Consider the following 26,080-nt stretch of genomic DNA (forward strand, 5'->3'; position numbering starts at 1 on the left):
GTTTCACGGAACGTGAGTAATCAGAACGTTAGGAGCTTAACTTTAAATTGTCACGGCAACATGAATGAACTGTTGATTTCTAGGTAATAAGACAACCCAGTATTGGGCTTATTCAATATTTGCCTTCACATAAACACGTGGAAATCGTCTACTGTACACGCCATATTCACGGATACATTTCTCAATAAATGTGTTTTTCGTAACGCTCCCGTCGCATGTCCTGCAATTTGATCTCACAGACACTTGCGCGTTCTTACGAATGCCATTTTAACTTAACGACATGGGAAATGAAGTACTGTACCTTCAGGGAGTCTGGTAACCCGAAGCATGTTTTTATTTTTTGCACACCACTGCACAACATCAGCTCAGTAACAGGAGGACAAAATGAAGTGACGACGATGGGTGTTCTTTTGCTAAAATACAATTCCCGAAACACCATTATGGATTCTTCCGACTGAAATTACACACTGGCTATTGGACGATTATCCTTTGTTATTTATATTTACCATGCAGTGTGCATTGGCAGGGAGTTTAGTCCAAACTTCAGGACATTCACTGTAAATGTCCTCTGTAATACTAATAAACGCCCACCTGCTGCATTGAGAACATTATTATAAAGAACGACATTTCCACAGGACAATGCCATAGGGCTTATTAAATTCTTGCTTGACTCTAAGGCACATGGCAACAGCTATACAGCACTATTAAATAAATAAGCGTACTTTACCTTTGCTATGTGTGGCTTACATATCCATCTCGAAAGTGTAACAAAATTGTCGAACCATTTACTGTTGTCAAGATATAAATGGTAAATTGACTTGTTATTTTAATGTTTAAATGGAGTAAGATGTTGTATTCTGAGATTCTTCCGTAATTTTACTTTAAAATCTATTGTAATTTAGTGACACTGAATACTGATGAGAATGGGTTTTTGCCAAACAGCCCAAGTCTGATATTTCATGAAGCTATCCTGGGTAAAAAAAATGAGATTGTGATTAGATTTTTGCAATTTTTGTTAAAATTACGTCCGTACAAAGGAGCACAAGTTGTTTTACATTCGATGTTGTTCTTTCTCCTTGTGACCATGTTAAACAAGCAAATTACATTTCAGAAACTCATGAAAAATATATATTCCACACTGGCTCTTACCATTTATCATGCAACACACCTGGCATTACAGTCAGAGCAAACGATTGGGTGCTGCTGTGTTTTAAGCATTTATGAGGGTGAGCACATTCAGGAAGCTACTGAAGATGTCAGGGGTTAATGGGAGGACAAACCCCAGAGCTGTTCGTTGTTAATGCACGGCGAGAGGATCATGGACACATTCAGGGGCGGTCCTTCACGAGGCCAGCAACTGGCGCCCCAGGCGAACCACGCAAATCGGTGTCCCCACCCGCCAAACCCCAAGGGCAGATCTCGGCTGAGGTTTTTTTTCGTAAAATGAGAAATATTTTATTTTGGTAAAATGAGAAATATTTTATTACTATTTTCCGTTTCATGTTTTTTAAGCGGGTTTTTTTTTTTTAAAACAAAGGCATTATTGTTATTATTCGGTTTGTCCATACATCCGTCTGTCCAAGCAAAACATTCTCAGAAATGTTGCGAAATGAATGATAATTCATTTTCTCGCACGGGAATTGAAATAATGACATCTTCGTTCTTTTATTTGTATTTTTTTCTGTCGAATTTGGCGCCCAGCTAAATTTGACCTCCTAGTTCGCCTACGTGAACGGGCCGTCCCTGTGAATATTAGACGCTAGATTTTTTTGTAGCAACGCTAAAGTAAAAGCATACACCAATGTTTGCATTTCCAGCTCTGCATAAACACTATCAAGCACATGCGTAGGTACCGTACACTGCATGAAGAAGAGTGTATATTCTGTGTCGATCAGGCGCGTTGGTTTCTTATACATAAATTACTTAGGATAACCTCACTTTAGTTTTTTTTGCAGTAGTCTCACGATTGCTATGTAGAGTGTATTCCAATTTTGCAATTCGCGGCAACAATTTTTTTTTATATATATTTGGAAAATTAGGATTGTGACGATGGCAATCGATGTTTAACTCTTGAGAATGGCATCACAGGATCTATAACGTCCACTGTGAAGACGATGATGCATAGGTTACGGTTAATGCACCCACAGTATCAATGGTACATCTTACGCAATGATTGTGTTCTTTACATAATCGACAGATATTCAATATGTTTGTGTAAATTGTATGCTTAAGTAACTTTATGGTGATTCAATAATGTGCAGCCCTTTATGACTCCGTTGCTGGATGTCGACCTCTCAGGCAGTAGTGTTGATCAGTGTGGGTTGGTGACCAGCTTCAGATATCAATCGCAGCTGATGTTATTTTTGGCTGGGCATAAAAGCTCAATCACTGGCTTGGTAGTGCAGTGCAGTAACCACTATACACACTTCCGTTGTGTGGTACAGTTTGTGCTGAACACACTCAATCTATATCGGTTTTTTTTGTACGGTAAAGGAAAAAGTTGCCCATTTCGGGTTTATCGAATGTGTGTTTCGGCTAAACACAGTTAATCAAACGAGATCTGTTTTCTGGAACACGGACGTGAAATTTCGGTCACACGCCGTTTGACACGGCCAAGCATCTCACCCTCCAGATGTTTTCAACTTAATTTCTCCAATGGTTGTATCTCATTGTCTGATTTCCCTTCTGATGTTGTTTGTCACTTTTCTTTGTGCAAAACCAGTGTAGCTATTCTATTTTCTATTGGACCTTTTAATATTTTTAAATAGATATATTACAAAAAAATGAGGCATTGGTTTGTGAGAACTAACACCATAGTATAAATTTCCAGTGAGTAAAAAGTGTGTTTCATAGTCTCACAAAGGCTTAGCATAATGGTATGTAAAAATAAACACGACTCACCCACACCTAAAGCTATCAGCAAACACCAAAATAATAATCAAGCATGCAGCCAAGATACATGTAGGAATTAGGCCACATATACTGTATGTTGGATTTCTTTCCCACTGTATGTAGCCAACCATGCTAATCGGAGGTGTTAATATATTAATGGTCTATGAAAGGAAGTTTCCATGGTGTAGTGGTCAGTCAGCACACTGGATTAGCATTCCAGAGAGAACTTATTTATTGTGATCTCTGTGTCTAGCAGTATAAAATAGCATGCTATAGTCAGTCAATTTGAAACTCACACGTGGTAGGGTCACGTGTGGGTACTTCCACCTCTTCCAAAAGATTTGACTAGTGTGGAAGAGTAGGCAAAACGCCCTCTCGCTCTCTAGCAATCCTTTCTTGTGGAGGCCTTTGTGCCAGCAGTGACGTAAACAATATTGGGCTGCACATTTACCTGCATAGAAATACATTTTTTACACCATTGGTACCTCATTTGCCAGTAAAAAATATGATAATTGGTTTTTTACCCTTTTATCTGGCAACAAAACTGACACCTTTAATTACGAGGAGTCATGTTTGCATAGACCACAATACCTGCAGTCATAATGCAAACACAAAACATAACTCTGATAAACATGACTCCTCGTAAAAAAAGGTGTCAGTTTTGTTGCCAGATAAAAGGGTAAAAAAACAATTATCATATTTTTTACTGGCAAATGAGGTACCAATGGTGTAAATGCTTACCCCGAGCTCTCATACTCTGATGGTGCATTCTCTTTGAGTTGTGCGCCTCTTGGCATCATCTGGTCCAACCCATGTGAGACTAGGCTCTAAGGAAAGCTGTCTCGGGTGTGGACCAATCAACTTCAAGGACAGTGCATACATTATCAGAGTTATGTTTTTTGTTTGCATTATGACTGCAGGTATTGTGGTCTATGCAACCATGACTCCTCGTAAAAAAAGGTGTCAGTTTTGTTGCCAGATAAAAGGGTAAAAAACCAATTATCAAATACATTTTCATTACATGATTATATTTAGCACTTCTTGTAACAGATTATTTACAGACTTATTGAGCGTATATTTCCGATCGTTATTGCGGTAACGCATTGTTTTTATACTGTCACACAGTTATATGATTATGTTACATTGTGTTGTGACATTTAAGTAACTTGAGTTTAAGCCCAAGTGAGGACAATGATGCTTTCAAGAACGGCAAGTGCACATTTGTCATGGTTAAGCATGTGCAATGTGACGTGAAATTATCTTATCATTCAAGACGTAATAAAATCAAGAAAAGCAGCACAATGAGCTATTAATGTTGCCACCTCAGGTAAATGTTTTCTCAAGGCAAGTGCACTTCGTTCCAATAAAAATAAACTAGTAAACTATTATTTTCCCAGGTAAGGATCACTGAGCTATATAGCTCTTTCAGAAGCGACCTGACCCACAGATGATAGCGTAACGAAGTGGTTTATCATGTGGAAATGTATAGCAGCCAAATACTCTAAACACACATATTAATTTGGAGGAAAAAACCGGAGGACCTGGAGAAAATCCACACGACCACAGGGAGAACATGCAAACTCCAAATATACAGCAGGCGTCATGGTCAGAATCAAACCCACGACCCCCTGTATATCAGGCAAAGTAGATAACATCACATCACCATAGCATCTCCATTTTTGATACTGGCTTTCTGAAGTTGACAGCTATTGAGGACAAACGATGATTGTCCTTGGCAGCCTTTACGTAATGGTGCCGACTGTGGTTATGGTCAGCTACTTTGCATGTCTTCGTTGCCTTGTAAGATGTGTCTCTGCAAGAATCCCTTTCTGACCAATATCAGTGAGGAAGAGTGGTAGCACATTGCTCAGCACACTGAAGCACGAACCCGGCTACCTCGGTTTTATATTGCTGGTCACGGTTAGCATCAGTGGCGAGTGATATTTGAACTTATCCTGGTTCGTACTCAGATTGTAAATGTTGTGGATTTTCTCTCCAAAACACACTAGTCACGAATTTGCACGTTCTGTTCACGTGACAAGCCTTGCTAGTTGGCTGTCAGGTGGTGGCGGGTTTAACGGCACATTTATACTTACACGATCTAACCCAAAAAACCTATGTGATGGATGATATTGATCGCGAAAGCCTCCGTGTTTAACAGTCCTGGGTCTCCACCTCCTCCAACCTGTACTGAGTAGCATAGTTGAAGAATGGGAAGAAAACCACAATGGTCGGTGAAATGTGGGGGAGCTTTCACCCAGAAGTGCAAAGGCGTGTATGTTGTTGCGTGTTATTAATCTATTTTAAACTCAACAAACAAGTCTTATATAATTTTAATATATCACGATGTTTAAACTGTAATCGGCCTTCACCGGCAGTGGAAATTTATTTTATATATGTGTAATTAAGAATCCACGATACAGTATATATCTCTAGATCATCGTCAAACTTTGATTCTCAATCTTGTACTATAAAGATACATGCCAAAAGAAGTGTGATATGGGAAAACCGTGATTCTTTTAATGCCAAAAAATCAGTCTTGATGCAATTGGCAAATGCATTTAAACAATGTATTCGCATACATACAACATACATTACAAAGGATCGCATAAGTATTACATTAGCACAGTGGGAATGGAATGCCATTACAAAATCGATATAAATTCGAAATTAAAAAAAAGTACGTCGTATATTTCACAGCAAAACAAAAATTAAATTCTACAAAATATATTAACATCAATGTAGAATGCCAACAATATTTTTATTCCAATGCTACTAGTTTGTAGTTGGCATTATGCTGAATATGCTCATACAGCAAACATCCCCCTACCCCACCACCACTTACGCATGAAACTGCATTTTCACTGGTCGACCAACGCAAAAAACTAAAACTTAACACATTCTGAAAGGACACTGCCAATAAAGAAAGAAAAAAATCATAACCTGAAATTCCCCCCCCCCTATAATGTTATATATTGATATATGTTTTAGACATTTATGTTGCGTATTTTTTTTTGTCCTCATAGGGAAGTGTTCTTGGTGCGTTATACCATAACTAAGCAGTGATGAACCAATACCCGCACCAACCATTGCCCAACCTCTGTGATCCTCCATTGCTATGTTCGCTTTAATAAATCAATTGCTGCTGGATAATATCGGTTTGGAAAGCCAAGAGATCGATGACTAAAACACGCGTGTTACTTTTTTTACGTGGAGAGACGGAACATAGATCCCTTTAAAGTATTTTTTATTTTTTATTTTGTCCTATGGTTAAATCAATCAGATATTATTATGAATGTTCACAAATATTTCCAAACCCCACAGTCAACTGGTAGTAGTACAGAATATACAAACCTTTGACATTTACCAAAATATGTTACGAAGCCACGACCAGAGGTGTGGACTCGAGTCATGCGACTTGGACTCGAGTCAGACTCGAGTCATGATTTTGATGACTTCAGACTCGACTTGGACTTGCCTCATCTTTGACTCGACTTGGGACTCGAGAGCAAAGACTTGAGACTTACTTGTGACTTGCACAACAATGACTTTGTCCCACCTCAGAGGTGTGGACTCGAGTCATGCGACTTGGACTCGAGTCATACTCGAGTCATGATTTTGATGACTTCAGACTCGACTTGGACTTGCCTCATCTTTGACTCGACTTGACTTGGGACTCGAGAGCAAAGACTTGAGACTTACTTGTGACTTGCACAACAATGACTTTGTCCCACCTCAGAGGTGTGGACTCGAGTCATGCGACTTGGACTCGAGTCAGACTCGAGTCATGATTTTGATGACTTCAGACTCGACTTGGACTTGCCTCATCTTTGACTCGACTTGACTCGGGACTCGAGAGCAAAGACTTGAGACTTACTTGTGACTTGCATAACAATGACTTTGTCCCACCTCTGGCCACGACCATGATTAAACATCGGAAAATGTACGATTGCCAGAAAGATACGCGACTTTTACGCAATTTTACATGGCATCAACTCTTGAACTCGGTGATCAAAAGAATGTACATTCAATGCCATGCAATGAACATGTATTTCTCCAAGCTTCTTCACTTATGCGTGGTTATGTGCAAAACTAGGTATGTGATGCAAAATCACTTTATTAATTCCAGTTGCAAGTGGTTAAGGGTACACATTGCTATGATAGAAAAAACACACACCTTTGTTGACTCTCATATATGGAACTAATTCTCAATAACAACTCAAACTAACAACATCAAGGAGTGTAGGGCTCATCTGCATTGCATTCATAAACTCCCGACAATCATTTATGGACCCTGTTCAACCAATACAAAAACATTGCACGTATAAAATCTACTAAAATAAGATAGGAGACTATATCTGATACGATTGCAACAGCGTAACAATTCTGTACACATCCTAACATTTCCAGTGAAATCTGACCTTCAATGTAAATTTCCTTTTGCACGAATTAAATATGATTTACAGTGTACTATTTTATATCAGTGGAATCTCGCATTATAATGAGGGTCATTTGATGTGAGGCACTTGGATATATGACATTTATTTTCACATCAACAGAGCGCTCTCATTCGCACCAGGAATTTTTTCTGTGACTCCAAAAAATCACCTGCGGATATTCAATGAATATCCGTGCCACGGTTGCAGACACATTTTTTTAAAATTCCATAATGTGGTTTTACGTGCTTCGTACGGGTAACAGCACTGCGTTCTCGTTTAAATGTAGACATGTCACCCAATCGTGGGCTGTACAAGTCACCGTTGTACACAGTGCCATGGACCATATGGGGAGTTTCAAGCACGCATTCCAGTTTCGGTCCAGTACCATTTTGTGATTTGCTACTGTAAGGTAACATTCGCCTTGCTTCGACGGGATGAACTGTATTCACATTGTTTCGAGAAATTCTATGCAAGCCGGTTTATACGTTGAAACTTTTCACGATCTTATAGTGATATAAGCCCCTTTTTCACGTACTTTAATTATGAAAAAAATCTCGCATGAATATTACAACAGACAAATCAGCAATAAACATTTGTATAATGGCCAGTGGAGTGCGGTATTCTGTTTCTGTTCAAGCTTACGCACGAGTACATATTTGGCAAGAATGTTTTTTTTTACATGCGGCAGTTTAAATATTGCAACTGTTCAAGATAACATTCGTAGTTATGTAAGCCCTTTTACATATTACAAAAATAACATCGTATAGATTAATTCACAAATAAGTAAGTTGCACTTTTACACACATTCATATTTCACAAGATGTTTTAAAGACAATTGTAATTAAAGCATGACTCCTTTTCAGAGATGTAACGAATAATTTATATTTTCTTGACAATAGAGATATCGCACACACGCACGTTTATTTATTCGTTTCATTATTGAGCTTTCGCATGATGACGACTATATCACCCTGGATTTATCCAGGAAAGCTTCATTTATCCACAAAAGCTTTCAGCAGGATCCTGCATTGAGTTTTTTACCATTTATATTACGAGTGAGTGCTTTGCGTGTTTTGAGAATAAAGCAATAATGAAAATAATTGCACGTCATCTCATAAGTGAGTTTCAGTCGATTTTGTTTTTCTATTCATCGAGCCATGTGGCTAAATGTGTATGCTGTCTGTCCTGTCACAAATGGTGCATGGCAAGTTGACTGAGCACATCTTACGATACAGGCAATGGCACAGACCAATCCTCTCAGATGCGTTTTCAGGTTGACACACACAGCATGTTGCTCGGAACAATGTCCGATGTTTCGCTCGTGTGCTGGGAACGTCTTAATTAATTCCACATCAAGGAACTCCGAACACGTGAAGCGGGACGTTAGACATCTACGCAGGAGCACCTACGCAGGACAGTAGCGCAGAACTATCCTGTCATCAGATTCACGTCAGGGTCGCTGTGCTGTAGATATATTAAAAATTAAATTTATACATTTTATATATATGCATCAGGCACTTTCACAAAGTCAGATGTGTATTCGACAAAGAGTTCTTAGGTAATCGTTAAAAGTAACCACATTAATGATCACATAATCATTTAGGTTTTTATATATTTATATATTATTTTTAAAATCTATATTTTATAAAAACGTCAACGGCAGCAATCATTCCTTCATGAGTGCTTACACTTGTTTTGAGAAACACGAAAAAATACGTCATTTTAATTCACAGCAACGCAACTCTTTCGGAAACATTTGCACTCGGTGGACCGCTGAGGGATACGTGGAACCGCAAAAAAATCGTTCAGTCAAAAAGTGCCATGTGTCTCGACTCACGGACAGAAAATTACATTCAAATGGAGCAAATCCCTTTAAAATTTTACGTTTAAAGTTAACGGATTCCATCACAATTAACAACTCAACATAAAACCATCGCAAGCGAACCGAGGAAGTGCAAGGCCACCGACTGGTGCTGGTCATCTTGAGGATTGTCATGAGCTCCAGTCCACGGTGAGTCAGGGCGAGGAGAATGAATTGGTTCTGAGTAACAGGCAAGGATCGAATTTCGATTTAAAGCTTTCGTGACTGCAGGGATTCATCTTCTTGGTTCTTTCGGTAAAGTCACGTAGAAGGGAAATAATAAAATAATAAAAATAAAACATAATAAAATAATTATCACGACGTTTCGGCCACAACGCAAGCAGCCGTCCTCAGGTGAAGAACAGGTCTGTCGGAAAGACAACGGCTGCTTGCGTTGTGGCCGAAACGTCGTGAGAATAATTTTATTATGTAAATTTTTTATTATTTTATTATTTCCCTTCTACGTGACTTTACCGAAAGAACCAAGAAGAGGCAAGGATCGCTCTCTTTGGGACCCAAATTGCGTACGCGATTGCAGTCGATACACATTTACAGCCGCAGCGGGTTCGTCGTGAAATTGGAACGCATCCCTGGGTTAGGGAATCCTCCAGCTGGGCTGGATTCTGACCTCCGACTCGTTGAGGGTTCTCTGCCGGAGCCAGTGCTCCAGGCACTCCAACACTAGCGGGTAGCGCTGCATCTCGAATTTGTTGGCGAACAGATCGCTTCTCTTGGTCAGCCACTCCAGGTCACCCTCGCCGTACACACATATGTCCCGCACATAATGCCCTGAAACGAAAGCACACGTGTTCGGACAGGCACTGAATATTAACACGAGAAAATCGAATTGGTTACGAGTGAAAATGTCTTTTAATTTCTCACCTCATTGGTGGTAGTCTTCACGAAACCTCTTATGTGCAAAAGTGAACTAACGCCTGAGCTTTTTAGGAATGCTGATCCCAATAATCAGCTATGGCCAAGTCACATGAGATAAATTATAATTTTGGGTTGTTTTAGCATTTTGAAGTCCAACCTTACGCTGGATGTGAGTAGTTCTACACATGTTATGAAAGCTCGATAAATGTAGATAATGGAAAGCACATAACACCTGCCAATTATGTATCAATTATATGATTGAAGCCGATGTTTGATTCACTATTACATTTTTATCATGGTAACCCATATCCCATATCTAAAATTACTAGTATTTCGAGTCTTGCTATATTTCCCTCAGTTATACATCTCCACAGTCCAGGAGCTGTCCCTTTTTTGATATCTGTGAAGGGGCTGTGTTTACCGCTATAAGTGTAACGTTTTGAACTTCCTCCTGGCCACCTGAAATATGGTTTGATTCCTGGGATGCGTCATGTTTTTTTCCAGAGAGATCCACATACAATTCCTCCACTAGTATGTTGCTATCTCTGTCATGGGTTATGGGTCCATCTTTCTCCTCAAGGGAGACCATTTGCGAGTTTGCCAATCATCAAACTCCTTTTTGCCACCTTTGCTTGCTATGATATACAGTAATCGGTCATTGTTGCGTTGTGTTCCCTCCAATTCCTTTCTTTATTTGTTTTCTAATTGTTTCACGAGAGGTCTGTCACATTCAATCTATTCGGCTCGAGGCAAATGTGAACAAACAAAAGTTGTAGACTTCAACAAGTTCGCTAAATAATTGACGATATCGGATTTGAGAGACACAAGTGGAAAACAAATCACAGTTTGTCCTGCACTTCTAGGACCGTAATTTAAATTGGATCAGCATGAATATTATGATGGAAAAAAGAGCAGGTTGAACTGCTTTTGTAAATCTGAACTCAATTCGATTCGGATACAATTCATATAAACATTATCTAGAGATCCATGTTGAACTTTTGCACCGTGCATAGCCAACCGTGCTAATCGGAAGTGCGTGGGGAGGACAACAAACTAAACGCAAAAAGCAGTTCTCAATAAATGAGTTTTCAATCGAGATTTAAAATCGCGTTGCTCCAATGGCTTCCTAATATCAGAAAAGTGTTCCAGACGGCCGCAGAAGCGCATTTGAAAGCGTGTGATGCGGTGACCGTCTTTGTTCGATGGCCAGCCAAAAGCCGCTGCTGTGAGGATGACGGAGGCTCACGTGATGTTTATGCTCCTTGACAAGATCAACAAGGTGTTGTGGTTCATTTAATATGGCACACGCCCAGTGTGTCTGCAGCAACAGGATGCATATTTCGGTATCGCGTTGGCCGATCCAAACCACGACGACAACAACAACAAGCCAGCGTTCCAGATCCATTACAAATGGACAGAGCCCCTTCCCCCGGGCCCCCGCGGCGTCACCACAACTGACCTTTGCACCCTTTGTGAGTTTTTTCACCGTCCCGCCACTTGACAGCACGGGTGTTGCCCTTCCAGCTAGGGTCCGTGTTCGCTCCGGGTGCATCTGCAAGAGGTTAAGAAGGTTTCGACCAAGTCAGATTAACTAATCGTTGGTGATCCCGTTAGCTCCACGACACGGTGGTATACTTGGACATCGAAGCAGTGCCAGATTCGGTTTTATGGGAGCCTGGGGTTGTCATGTTAGAGTTTCCCCCCTTGCCATTGTTAACACTACTCCATGCCCATTGCAAAACATTATTATTATTATTTACCTTTGTTATTTTCTTATCGTTTTTCTTTTAACGTAACACACGAATCATGACGCAAGATCAGTTGAAACGAACACAACTATGGTGCATTTAATTCTGGCACGTAACTTAGGCAGCAATACACACACTGCAGTGATGCGATAGCGTCAAGTTCCACATCGCCTCTAGGATGTATCAAGAGTGCTACGGTCCTGCATTTCAATCATTATGAAACAGCACAGTGTGTCTATGTATGTATGGCTACAGCCACTCAAAGCCCCTGCGATGATCTGGCCCTAACCGAGACGGGGAACACCCGTGGAGAGTAAGAATGCATGTACGTTGAACTTCTTTTTCGCACCGTACGTAGCCAACCGCGCTAAATCGGAGGTGCGGGTAAGGGTAACAAACGTTGTACCATGTCATGCAATCTGTGTGTGTTGGTACCTGGCAGGCTGTTGAGTGTCACAAAGTAGTGCTCATCGGGGCTGAATGTCTCCTGAGACCACTCCAGCAGGTCCTGCGCTTTCTTGTCATCGAGCACATACTGCACAAACTCTCTGGTCACTGCGTAGTACGCCGTTCCGAAACACAGATTTATGCCGTGTGGTGGAGGGCCTTTGGCAACATTGGTCCTAATCATCTGTTTCTTATCGTTGTCTACGACCTCCTTGTACACGTACTGGGTCCTCCATTTCATATGAGGGGGTTGAAAGATGCCCGGAGTGATGTTCTTCCCTCTCCACTTGTTCTTTAAGATCCGCACGATCTCCTGGTTTGTTCTCAGTGGGAAATCCTGACCGCACAGGTTCAGGACGTATTTCCAGGGAGTCGGTCTGGTCGCCAGGTCCTGCATGCAGTTGATGTCGGCTTTCAAGCGCGAAAAACCAGCGTAAACGACCGTCTCCGACCTGGAGGCCAAGAAGACATTGTCGAAGCAGCCTGCCAGTCTCTGCATCGACTCCTTGAAGTTCTCAGAGGACTTCACATCCACGTGAATGCAGTAAATATTCTGTGGCATGTAAATGTTACGAAATAGAACGGCGAAGGTCTCAAACTCTTTGTGAACGGTGATGATGTACGCCAGTGGGAAATCTTGTTCTTCTTTGGACAGTGCCTCCGTGATGTAGCTCTGCTTCTCAATGAAAGCACTGCAATTGACATTCTCCTCAATGGCCATGATGGGCCTTTGGATCTCCTGGCAATGGGCCCTTAGGTCGTCGGTGAAGGTTTGTCCCTCCATCAATGCCAAGCACATCTCATCTGAGAAAATGTGGCATCTGACCACTTTGGGGCTTGGGAACAGAAATTCAGAGATGTTGTTCCCTTTGCTCTGCATGTAGATGCAGCTGAAGATGACGAGACTTGCCATCGTGCAATACATCAGCAGCAGACGCAGGGAATTGTCTGATGCCATGGCCAGTGTGTGGTGTGTGACTGAGATTTATTGCAAACCTGAATTCGCCAAGTTATCTGTGCTTGAAGGCTTCAGTACTTGCTTTGGTGCAAAATTCTGTCTCGATACAGGTGGCGACGTTTGGCAATTCTTTTGGCATGCAGTAAATCTCCCTTCACACTTTCTAATTTCCACTCACAGTGTACTGAACATCTGTTGGCTTCTGCATGCACATTAAAACATGGCAAAGAAGATACAACACTCAATTCCAGGTAGACGGTAGCTTCCATTGAAACATGTTTACGTGTAATGTCTTCTGTATAATTTTTGCTTGTTTGCTTTTGAACGGATGGTATTATTTAATATTTCCTAAAACAAGATGTAAAACGCATATTAACAATACAGTCCATGCCATGGTTCATACATTAAAAACATGTTGCTAACCAGCATTTACTCCTTGATATTTCAGATAAGTGCCTTGGCTTTTTTTATGTTTTATTTCAGAAAAATATATATTATTACTCGATTAAAAGTGGATGTCATGATACTTAAAGTATTGGAAATGACGGCAGGAAACTCCTTTGACGGGAACACACTTCTTTTATTAAATCTTGACTTGTAACGATACAACGCGTGGCCTCTCTTCTTCACAGTACGGTCACCATACAACGGTACAACTCGTGACCTCTTCTCTCCGCTCCACACTTCTCTCAACTCCCGTAGATTCTGTGCTTCTGCTACACTCTTCCCTCGTCTCGTGTAGACTTTACGCCTCCGCTACACTCTCTTCAGTACCTATCTCGTGTAGACCTTATCCTCTCTCTGGCTACACCGTATGCATTACTCGGCTCGTGTAGACCTTACACTCTCTCTGGCTACACCGTATGCATTACTCGGCTCGTGTAGACCTTACACTCTCTCTGGCTACACCGTATGCATTACTCGGCTCGTGTAGACCTTACACTCTCTCTGGCTACACCTTGTACATTACTCTCCATTACTCTCCATTACTCTCCTCTCCGGGCTCTATCTCTGCACCTTCGTCTTCATTCCTAGATGGTTCCACTTCTTCCCCCTACTCCTCTGTGCATCACCTTATATATCCCTTCCTCCCGGGAGACGGAGCGGATGCGGACCTCAACGTCGGCACCGCTCCTCAGTTCCCCAATCATCACGCGCTATCTCTACGATCCGTTTCCGCCCAGCGCGTGTTTCCACTCCTCGACCAATCACACCGCGCTGCCACCCGATCACTCCCTCTCAGCGCGTCACCGGCACACAGCCAATCAGCAGCACTACCCCCACCCGCGCGCTGACGCCTGCTCCTCCCCGTCAGCGCGCGTCACTACACACACACATACGCGCTGGCACACGACGTATACCCCCAGCGCGTATCACCACTACATCACCCCCTCCCACATAGCTCGCAGCCGGCCCGGCTGCTAACAACAACCAACCGCAACGATAAGACGACAACCAAAACAACAAAAAAAAACCCCGTAACCCCCCAGTGTGCCCCGTAACATAACAACAACAACAACAACAAGAACTATGTACAAATTGACAACGAACACAAGAAAAGTCAACAACAACACAATACAAGCGAATTCCAGAAAACGAACGCGCCCAGCGTCCCTGCGACTACACGCAGTGACGAGGCGCTCCAACTGCCCCGACTCCTCACGAGGCGGGTCACGCAAAGTAGCACGACCTGGCGCGAGTCCGTCTGGCTGGTCCGTCGTATGGGGCGGGACACTGACGACCGTCCGGCGGTTCCGGCTGCTCCAGACGGCGCGGAACGGGCCTGAAAGGGCCGGCCCCGCCGCGGAGATCCGGCCGCCGGTGGTCGGCAGCTGTCAGTTCCGAGACACCTGGGAGCAGATCAGGCGAAAATACGTGTGGATCAGGCAGAGACATTTCCCCCTGTGGGTCGCCGGTCACGTCACACGCTCGGCCCTCACGACACAAGGGGAGGCCATATGTAGGCGAGAACGGTTTCAGTCGGGAGGGGTGAACGTACCAACGGCGCTTTCCCCACTTTATCTGAACGCACTGGGGCCGTGCAACGCGCACGACCTCCACGGGTCCCCTCCACGGTCTCAACAATTTAGGCGACGTAGCCAAGGGTGCCTGAGGGCAATGCAGCCAGGCCCTGTCACCTGGTTTCCATTCGTGCATGGACACCTTCCGTGCCCGCAACCGTTCATTAGCAATTTGGCGAGCCCGCGAATTAAGCCGTGCGGCCTCCCTCGCCTCTGTCAGCTTGTGAATATTAAACTTAATATGTTCTGCCAATTTAGAATTATTTCGTGGAGCGGACAGGCCAAGTTGCGTTTCCATTGGCGGGTCAGCTTCCCGACCATACATCAAATAGAATGGGGAAAACCCCGTAGCTGCATGGGGGGCCATTCTATACGCGGCAAGGACCCCCGGGACCTGCAGGTCCCAATCTACATGTGCCTCACACACCTGCTGGCACAGCATGGAAGTCAAAGTTTTATGAAGTCTCTCCACCATCCCGTCTGTCTGCGGGTGGTACGGGGAGGTACGCACCTTCTTGGTACCCAACAGATCGCACACCTCTTGCAACAATTTACTCGAAAATTTTTTACCTTGGTCGGTGAGCAGGCGTTCGGGAGCCCCCTTGTCCAGGACATAGCCCTGGACGAAGGCGTCCGTCACAGCCGCTGCCGACTGGTTAGCGAGAGGCCACGCCATAGGCCATCGGGTAAAGTATTCGACCCCCACTAACAAGTATTTATTCCCTCTCGGCGTGACTGGAAAGGGCCCCAAAATATCGAGTGCAACGAGCTCGTTAGTGCGCGAGACCTGAATAGATTGCAGCGGTGGATTAGCTGCCACGGGCGGTGGTTTACGTCTGGCGCACTCAACGCAACCCTTCAGAATATTTACCACATCACTTCCCATTCCCGGCCAGTAATAGTCACGCTGAAGCAGGGCAAGCGTCTTGTTAACTCCCAAATGCAAGAGGCGTTCGTGGGCCGCCAAACCAACCCTCCCCCTTACAGCGGAAGGCACCACGAGTGCGTTCCGCCGGGACAAACTGTCCCATCTTAATAACATGCCCTGCTTAAGTACATAGGAGCCGGTGCGCTCCTGGTCCCCCTCGGGACCCCCCACCTTGCGGCGCAATGCTAGCAGCGAGCTGTCCGCCATCTGGAGACGGCCCCATTCGCTGAGCAACAACGAGAGCAGCGAGTCCCGACCCTGAGAGGCAGTGGAATCATCCACGATCAGTGCGCCCGCTGTCGCAGCCAGTGCCCTCATCTCCCCCGCAAGCGTCGGTTTACAGCGCGCCGATCCCGACAAACACGCGCATTCATTACAAGGCAACAACCGCGACAGGCAATCGGCATTTGTGTGTCGCAACCCCTTACGGTACGTAGTCGTAAACTGACAGTCCTGGAGGACTTCCAACCACCGCGACAACTGGCCCGAGGGTTGGGCGACCCTCAATGAATACTGTAGCGCCGTGTGGTCCGTTCGGACCGTAAAGTGACGACCATAGAGATATGGTCTGAACTGTTGCACAAAAAAGACAATGGCAAGCAGCTCGCGACGGGTGACGCAGTAGCGCTGCTCCGCCGGAGACAACACCCTACTACCGTAGGCGACAATTCTTTCGACACCCCCGACGACTTGGGATAGCACCCCCCCAATGCCCGTGTTGCTAGCATCCGTGTCCAGCAAAAAGGGACTCGTAAAATCGGGATAACACAAGGGTGGGGCACCCACCAAGGCGTCCCGGAGGGAGCGAAACGCGGCTTCCTCCTCCGGTCCCCATTTGAACTTCACTCCCTTCGCCGTTAGAGCGTGCAAGGGTTTTGCAATAGTGGCGAAGTGCTCAACGAACCGCCGGTAATAAGAAGCAAACCCGATGAAACTACGCACGTCGGAAACGGACGTAGGTGTCGGCCAAGAACCGACACAATCCGTCTTCGCGGGATCGGTGGAGATCCCCGAAGAATCGACAATGTGACCCAAGTATCTAACCGACTTACGAAGGAGGTGACATTTGGCCGGTTTAAATTTTAGTTTAGCCGATCGCATGCGCAAGAACACCCCTCTCAATCGCTGGAGGTGTTCTTCAAATGTTTTACTGAAAACAATGACATCATCCATATAAATCAAGCATGTATCCCACTGCAAGCCCGACAAAACCAACTCCATAAGTCGCTGAAACGTCGCTGGAGAGGAGTGAAGTCCCATGGGTAACCGGTTAAACTGGAACAGCCCCCCTGGAGTCCGAAATGCTGTCTTAGGTTTCGACTCTTCGTCGAGTGGCAACTGCCAAAACCCCGATAACAAATCAAGAGTCGAAAAATATCGCGCACCAGACAATGCATCGAGGGACTCATCCATCCTGGGGAGCGGATACGCGTCAGCCACAGAGATCTTATTCAGGCGACGGAAATCAACGCAGAATCGCAGGGACCCGTCCTGCTTCTCAACCAGCACAATAGGCGCTCCCCACGGGCTGGAGGAGGGCGAAATAATGTCGGCTTCTAGCATTTCGTTAACAGCCGACTGAACGTGTTCCTTCTCCGCAGGACTCAGGCGGAAGGGATTTAGCCTGACCGGCGCCGCATCGCCCGTTTCAATGTGGTGGTGCAACAACTCCGTGCACCCAATGTCATACTTATGTTTACTGAACACATCAGAAAATTCTATGAGCAACTCGCGCAGCGCACCCAACTGCACCGCCGACAAACCGTCCGAGGCGGCGCATAGCGAATAAACCCACTCAAGGTCCTCCCTTAGCTCAACGTTCTGCGTGGGGCTCGAGCCCACCTGCGCAACCAACCCATCATCCACAGGGACCCGCGCTGCGTGAGCCAGCACGGTGCCCTGTTGAATGACAGCTGGCCGCGACCCCGCGTTCAAAACCATTACAAACGGATCCCTGTCAGCCCGCACCAAAGTGTGAGCCACCGATAAATCAAGACCCCCGACAGCCTTGTAAGAAGGAGCCAAAAGCATACTTTGTTCCGAAGCCTCCCTCACCCACGGTTTCCGCAGCCGGAGGGGAATTAACATCTGTGAACCCGGGGGCACATGCACGGTCTGTGTCGCCACCGCTTGTATCGTAGCGCACGGCGTCCGAATGTCAGTAGGGCTCGTTAAAAATGCAATCCGGCGACCCGATGGCAGTTCAATGCATCGTTGATCGATAAGAATTTTAATGGGCATTTTAGCCAAAAAATCAGTGCCCAAAAGACAAGGAACCGCCAAAGAAGACGAAACGAAAACGGGTCCCGACAATTTGATATCTCCAATGCAAATGGACGCCCTAATCTGACCGATAATGCCCAACGATCCCCCATTAGCGGCGTAAAATGGCACATCCACCGGGAGCAGCGGACGACATTGGACTGGAAGAATATTATAAATGAGGTCCGATATAATAGTTGCCGATGCCCCCGTGTCCACTAACACCCTAATCTCGACCCCATCAATAGATCCCGTAACAACAGACGAACCCGCCGAAGCAGCCACAATTCTATGCCCCAATTCCGCCCATTCAATATCTCCCTGGTCCCGGTCGAACCCCCCTGGCCGAACCGAATCCCCGAACCTTAACCGGCCCTCCTCCGCCGCGACGCGGCGTCCCATGTGTGTCGAGCATACAGACCGAGCGTGTGAGGTGCCGCAACTTGCCGGGGATTGTAGAGATGACTTGGGCTCTCGGTCGTCGTCCAGCCGAGCCCCCATGGCGCGCTGACGCGGAGCGCGGCACCCGGACGCCACGTGGCCCCGGAGGCCGCAGTTATAGCACGTGACGAGGGTCGGAGTAGATCTCGGCTGCTCCGACTTTCGGCCTGATCGCAGAGGCGACCGAGCCCCCGGCCTCCAGTCCCCTGGTCGTCCCGCGGCGAACGCCTCCTCTCGTGGGCTGACGACTTGGGGTTCGGTGACCACCGAACCCGGAGCTGCGACGACGGCAGCGTTGCAACCAACTCCTTGTTTCCGTTGTAGGGCCTCGTGCGCTTGAATACTCGTGGCGACTCTCAAAGAAGAAATATCAATCTCGTCAGCTGTGTTGATGGGGACCCCCAGGTCCTGCGCCAACTTAAGCAGCTGCTCCAAAACCATCGCGTCTTGGCCCTCCTCGTCCATCCGAGGGAACGCAGCATCGGCAAGAGCCAGCAACGCCGTGCGATAGGCCAGCGCGGTCTCCGTGGCCGCTTTCCGTCTTGCGTAGAAATGATGGCGGCACGCCGAGGGAGGTCCGTAGACCCTGGCCAATAGACCCAGCGCATCCTTCAGCGTGGAACGGTCCGACTTCCGTGCGGACCTGAAGGCCGCGAGCGCGTCGTCGTCCAGCATGGCAGGCAACGCCCGCAGCGCCGTAGCATCGGACCACGCGGACATCTCTTGATGCGCCAAAAACCTTCGCTGAAATTGGCCCCAGTCTCCGCTTTCCGCCTTGAAGGCTGACAACGTGGGCAGACGCTGCTGAAAAATGAAGTCATCCGCCTCGTGGTTCCTCTCCGCCTCTCCGTCGGTGTGTAAGATGGCGGCTCCAGCGGCAGACGTAAAATGGCGAACCCCATCGCGCGCCGATGACGTCGATGCGCGCACTTGGGACCCCACCACCACGTGGCGCTCGCCGTTCCCGCCAAAAGTAGGCCCAGGCGCAATGGCGGGAATCCCCCATTCGTTTTGGCGGGAATCTGCGGGGCGACCTTGTAAAATGTCCCCCACCGTCCCCGCTCCTCCCGACGAGCTGATCTCCGCCAAGATGGACGCGGCGGCGAGCAGCAACTCCGCCAGTCGGGAGTGCGCCTCACGAAGCACGGCCTCGGTCCCCGGTCGCTCGCCCGGCGCCGTCGACGGATCCTGTAGCGTGGGCAAGTCGTCCTCCTCACCCCCCGCCACCAGCGGCCCCGAGTCGTCCAGGTTTTCCTCGCGGTCAGTCCCGTGGGTCCTACGGGTCTTCCTTGTCTCCATACTTGGAAGCCCGTTTCACTTCTGACGCGAGATGAAGTATTGGAAATGACGGCAGGAAACTCCTTTGACGGGAACACACTTCTTTTATTAAATCTTGACTTGTAACGATACAACGCGTGGCCTCTCTTCTTCACAGTACGGTCACCATACAACGGTACAACTCGTGACCTCTTCTCTCCGCTCCACACTTCTCTCGACTCCCGTAGATTCTGTGCTTCTGCTACACTCTTCCCTCGTCTCGTGTAGACTTTACGCCTCCGCTACACTCTCTTCAGTACCTATCTCGTGTAGACCTTATCCTCTCTCTGGCTACACCGTATGCATTACTCGGCTCGTGTAGACCTTACACTCTCTCTGGCTACACCGTATGCATTACTCGGCTCGTGTAGACCTTACACTCTCTCTGGCTACACCGTATGCATTACTCGGCTCGTGTAGACCTTACACTCTCTCTGGCTACACCTTGTACATTACTCTCCATTACTCTCCATTACTCTCCTCTCCGGGCTCTATCTCTGCACCTTCGTCTTCATTCCTAGATGGTTCCACTTCTTCCCCCTACTCCTCTGTGCATCACCTTATATATCCCTTCCTCCCGGGAGACGGAGCGGATGCGGACCTCAACGTCGGCACCGCTCCTCAGTTCCCCAATCACCACGCGCTATCTCTACGATCCGTTTCCGCCCAGCGCGTGTTTCCACTCCTCGACCAATCACACCGCGCTGCCACCCGATCACTCCCTCTCAGCGCGTCACCGGCACACAGCCAATCAGCAGCACTACCCCCACCCGCGCGCTGACGCCTGCTCCTCCCCGTCAGCGCGCGTCACCACACACACACACGTACATACGCGCTGGCACACGACGTATACCCCCAGCGCGTATCACCACTACATACTCATCAAGAGCAAGTAGAACGCAGAGGCACAATGCAATCACATGAGTTCTATGTCCCGCCTAAAAGTGTAAATAGATTAATAATGTGTCTACATTTTGTAAGGACAAATTAGCATTTCAATTTCCTCATAAACTACTGCCGGAAATGTCGTAAGAGCAAGTGCAACTCATTATGTTTGAATGAGTCAAAACATGTGCGTTCTATTAGAGTCAACTTCTTGAAATTATCCAGGGTAATAGCGGCGACGAGTGATCCGGGTTAAAACAAGACCGCCGATGATGTGAAATATTTCTAAATTAGGATGTAACGCGTGCATAGAATGGGAGCGAAGACGTAGAATGATGCATCGTTTCTTAAAGTAATCGGTAACTTGTGTCACGAGTGAGGAGCAGCTCGTGTTAGAAGTAAGAGGTGCAAATGAGCATTAAATACCCTTATATTTAGAGTCCATTGTCCTCAAGCACAGTAATTCTTTACAACCCAGTTCATCTGCTGACAAGTAACTGAGGTTTAACTCAAGGCCGTAGCCATGGAAACAACATTGGGGGACCCCCCCCCCCCCCAGAAAAAAAAATCTAAATTTTAAAAGGAATGTCCTGCCATTTCCTGCCTAAAATATTAAATAATTCACCAACACATGGGATGGACTTTTTATTTTATTTTTTACAATAATGTCTAATGGTGTATTGTATTACATTGCTCTGTTTTTTATTTTTTACCTTTTCTTGTTTCATTGTATGTAATGGCAGAGATTAGGGATTAATAAATTACAACCATAACCACAATCATATAAACAGAAATGTATTTTATAGCAATATATTGGGAGGGGAGGACATTTTATATTGGGGGAAATGTTGGGGGACATTAACTGTATATTAATTACATAACAAGAATTGTGCATTTGCAAGTTTTCAAAAAATATTTATAAATGATGACTGAAACCCATTTAGCAGCGTGGATTATCACGCAGACATCATAAGCGGTAATGAGGCCTTGGTAGAAAAAGGGATGACTACCCACATTTGAAAATGGTGATGTTAAGTACTCAATCTTGAGGAATCAGCACAAGTACAGTAGTGTGCAGGTGCAAACCATCAGGTTCAATGAAGATAGCAATGATTTAAAGTAAAAGTAGCGTTGCTTTGTATCTTAACAGCAAAAAAAAAATACTTGCAGGTCAATAAATGTCCCACGAAATTGGAAAATATGTATTGACCGTCGGCCGTTTCCTGTTGGCTTGAGCAATCGTCTCTAAGCCTCTCTCTCTCTCTCACAATTGCTGAGAGAGAGGCACCGAGAGGATTGCTGTTTAAATGCTCTAGACTCTAGAGCCTGCTCTGTACACTGTGTACAATTACAAAGCCACAGGGAATTCTGTGACTATGGATGTCCCCCTAGCGACGAGAAACGCGGGAGTTTACTGACAATGTCCACGCTGATAATAATGTGTCACTGAAGCTGAAAGCGCGATATTTTTTTAAATGGTTGTGATGTTTCACGAGTGACTGCGGCCATTCAAGAGCTGCTTTCTCATGCCCTATCTGTTATAGCCATCGGTCTGGCCGAGGAAACTCTGAGCAGGAAATAAAGACGACACTATAATGCAGTAATGCATATACGCACTTGAGCAATGTGATAGTATGTAAAGCACAGTAGGGCCAATTAACTGCATGGAATGTTCTGTTCTTTTGTAAAATGTTTTGTTTTATTATAGTCTTACCGGTTAACAGGAAATGGTGACTCGGTAAATGCGCTGGCAATGTTGAATTTGCTTTAATTTGATGCTCCAAAATGTTCTTTAAAAAATATATATTATCAACGTGTCCCGGTAATTTTACTTTTCTAATAACAAAGGACAATTTACATTTATAGATAATCTTAAATGCAACCCGCAAACTAATTATCTGGAGCATAATGGCCAAAAATGAGTTAATGTTTGAAATAAAACATCAAGCCGTACGCCCAGAAAATTTTCCATTTGCCGTGTTCGCAAATTACTATTTAAATTTGAGGCTAATTATTATAACATTTTACAATTATTCACTCTTGTCTAATTATATAATACCACTCACCCTACGCAGGGCAGTAATGATTATCGGCGTTTAAAACGCTGACAAGTGCACTCGAGTGAGAAACCAGCAGAGTTCAGTTTAACACGTAGGCTTTCGCAACCAATATCATCCGTGATACAGGTTTTTTTGGGTTAGCGTAAATATATAAATGTGTCGTTAAACCCGCCACCACCCTGATGAAGCTAGTTGTAATTACTGGCGAAACGTCGTACTCAGACTGTAAATGTTGTGGCTTGGCTCTCCAACACACCGGTTAGTTCTGTACTAGTATACTACACTATACACTACATTATACACTATACTCTACACTACACACTACACTACACACTAGTGCTGTACTAGTGACGAATTGGCCAAGTTCTGTTTACGTGACAACCCTTACTAGTTGGCTGCGTCGGGTGGTGGCGGGTTTAACGACACATTCATATATTTACGCGATCTAAGCCAAAAAAAAAGCTGTATTACAGCAGAGGTCAGTTTCCACCTCTGGCTAACAGCAGTTGGTGAGTGGGTAGCCACCCCTCAACAACTTCGCATTCGGCGTAAGAATTTAAAACCCCTATGGTCGACACAGTTTGCTAAGAAATCCTCCCCCAGCAGGGATTGAAACAGAGCTGTAAAGTATATGAAGTCCATGATAGAGGTTTTTTGAGTTAGTGCGCGTGAATGTAAATGTGTCGTTAAACCCGCCACCACCCGACACAGCCAATTAGTAAGGTTTGTCACGTCAATAGAACGTGTCAATTCGTCACTAGTACAGCAGCACGCCGGTAAGTAAACCCACAACATTTACAATTCGAGTATGAAGTTTCGCCAGTCATTAACAAAAAAAACCTCTAATATGGATAATATTGGTCGCAAAAGCCTAAGTGTTAAACCAAATTACATACAGTATATTAGTAATCGTATTGATAGATGCTTTGTGTTTTTGAAATTGCTTTATTAAATCTTATTGGTTCTTTCGGTAGAGTCACGTAGAAAGAACCAAGAAGATGAATCCCTGCAGTCACGAAAGCTTTAAATCGAAATTTTGCTTTATTAAATGTTTTTATACGTGGCTTGCCAACGCATATTTGCATTGTTCACTACTGCCAACATCTTTTTCAGGAGGCGTTGGGTAGCATTTAAACGGAGAGCGTTGTCCAATAAGCTCTGCCACTTCTCAAGTCGTTTCTCTTCTCTTTCAAAGTAGAAATTGACCGCCTCGACTAACCACGAACACACACACGCACGTACGCTATATCCCACGGTGGCAACATCTGCTATGAATGGATATTAGCAACACCGGTTGCTATGGGATTACGCGACAAGCTGTGCGCGCATTACTCGGATTATTATAATTCCAAATCGTAGACTCTCAACACACAAAAAAAAAACTCTTGGGCCAACAAACCATAACGACCTCCCTGCACGCACATGCGAAAAGCCACACGCGCTCGAACAGCACGAACATCACCACCACCGCCACCACGTACAGCGCTACAAGGCACAAGACGCACCTGTTGAGAGAGACAGAGGAGCCAGGAGAGAGCAGCGGTGGTGAGGACGTGATGACGCGAACAACCATCCTCACCTGTGCGACACGAGGTCAACGTGTTCGAAGGTCGTTCGCTGTTCGTGCGCTGTGGATGTGAGTTGGGGGGGTGGGGGGAGGGCTTTCTTTTTTTTTACACGCTTTTATGGGTGGAGGGTTCCCCCTGGAAAAGCAACCGGCTAGAGATTGTCGAAAGGTCCGCATAGGAGTGGGTTAAATATTGCTGCACTCTACGGGCTGCTGTTATCGGTACTCACCACTGATTCGCTCCCACTTACCACGGGGCGTCCCCCTTACTGCTTTGCCTCTCTCTGCCTTCTTTTGGGGGGGAGGGATGATAAGTAAATAAATAACGGTGGGAATGTGCCCGCTGTGTTGCGTGTTCGCCGAATGGAGAAGTCCTAAAATAAATTTTGAAGCTGTTGAATTTTATATTTTCGGATTTAAATTGTGTCATACGTTGGCGGTTATAACCCGGCAGACGAACGTGTCTGTTAGGTAGGAAGGAAGAAAACAACACCTGCCAAAATTGTAATATGTAATAAAGAAATGGCATACTGTATTTCAAAGTAGAAAATTTATGAAAAATTTGGGCTTTTATAAATGCTCCATTTTTTAAGCGTTATAAATATAATTACAGCCACTTAGAATGAATTTCGTTACTTTTTTCGTGTAATCTAGGTGCAGCTTTTCCATTTTTCATCAATCGTTTTTATTATTCCCAAATACCGTTTCGTTTTATTTAGGTATTTGTCTCGCATCAATTTTCAATGAATACAATATTTTGTATACCGTAGTCTAAAAGTGCGGAGCACAGTGATATTTAATATGCATTATAGTCTTTTTAAATCCTTTACATTAAGTTCACTTGCTTGCTTGCTTGCGTGCTTGCGTACTTGCTTGCTTACAACCGTGCAAATCTTTCGGTCGTTTTTTAACCCACTTCCCGTGATCCAATCGAGCTGACATTTTGCACACAGACTCGTTGTGCGTGACAATTAATTTTCGTGAAAATTTTTTTCCAAAATTTTACACTGTTTAGGGAAAAAAAATTCAATATTTAATTACCAATTGCTTAATGGTGGCAGACAATCATCTGACCCATAGGTGGCAGCCATCTCAAGCCAGAGGACGAGAGGACTCCAGCCGCCACGCATATAAAGGATTTATAGTGAAAAACTTTGTTTTTACGGGTTAATTTTTTCCAGACTCTGACCTATAACGTTGTGTCTATGCAGAGGTATTGAACAGTTTTCACCTTGCTCACGTGATTTGTTTGCCTCTACATTTAATATTATTTTGTTCCCGTAAAAAATAGAAATATACAGTATGTGCAATCAGAGGCTTAATGGGTTTGCAATTGATTGAGTCAGTTTCATCGCCAATTTTGAACAGAAGAATGTTG

At 45.1% G+C, this 26,080-nt stretch overlaps 1 protein-coding gene across 1 annotated transcript; it reads right to left on the bottom strand.

The window, feature by feature from the left end:
- Nucleotides 1–9,547: 9,547 nt before the first annotated feature.
- Nucleotides 9,548–24,737, bottom strand: GCNT2 (glucosaminyl (N-acetyl) transferase 2 (I blood group)). Its single transcript, XM_078855140.1, has 4 exons — nt 24,641–24,737; nt 12,252–13,569; nt 11,528–11,620; nt 9,548–9,981 (listed from the first exon to the last, which is right to left on the bottom strand). The coding sequence occupies exons 2-4, from the start codon at nt 13,219–13,221 to the stop codon at nt 9,788–9,790; spliced, it is 1,257 nt and encodes a 418-aa protein (XP_078711266.1). The 5' UTR covers nt 13,222–13,569; nt 24,641–24,737; the 3' UTR covers nt 9,548–9,787.
- Nucleotides 24,738–26,080: the final 1,343 nt, after the last annotated feature.

This window comes from Lampetra fluviatilis, chromosome 4 (assembly GCF_964198595.1).
Source record: "Lampetra fluviatilis chromosome 4, kcLamFluv1.1, whole genome shotgun sequence".
In the NCBI taxonomy this organism is placed as follows: Eukaryota; Metazoa; Chordata; class Hyperoartia; order Petromyzontiformes; family Petromyzontidae; genus Lampetra; species Lampetra fluviatilis.

What these genes read in the sequence shown, in the direction of transcription:
- GCNT2 (XM_078855140.1), bottom strand. Translation starts at nt 13,221, where the DNA reads ATGGCATCAGACAATTCCCTGCGTCTGCTGCTGATGTATTGCACGATG. An exon ending in GACACTCAACAGCCTGCCAG is followed by an intron (nt 11,621 to 12,251) that starts GTACCAACACAC and finishes AACCTCTTGCAG; the next exon opens with ATGCACCCGGAGCGAACACG. An exon ending in AACTCACAAAGGGTGCAAAG is followed by an intron (nt 9,982 to 11,527) that starts GTCAGTTGTGGT and finishes CTTTCGTTTCAG; the next exon opens with GGCATTATGTGCGGGACATA.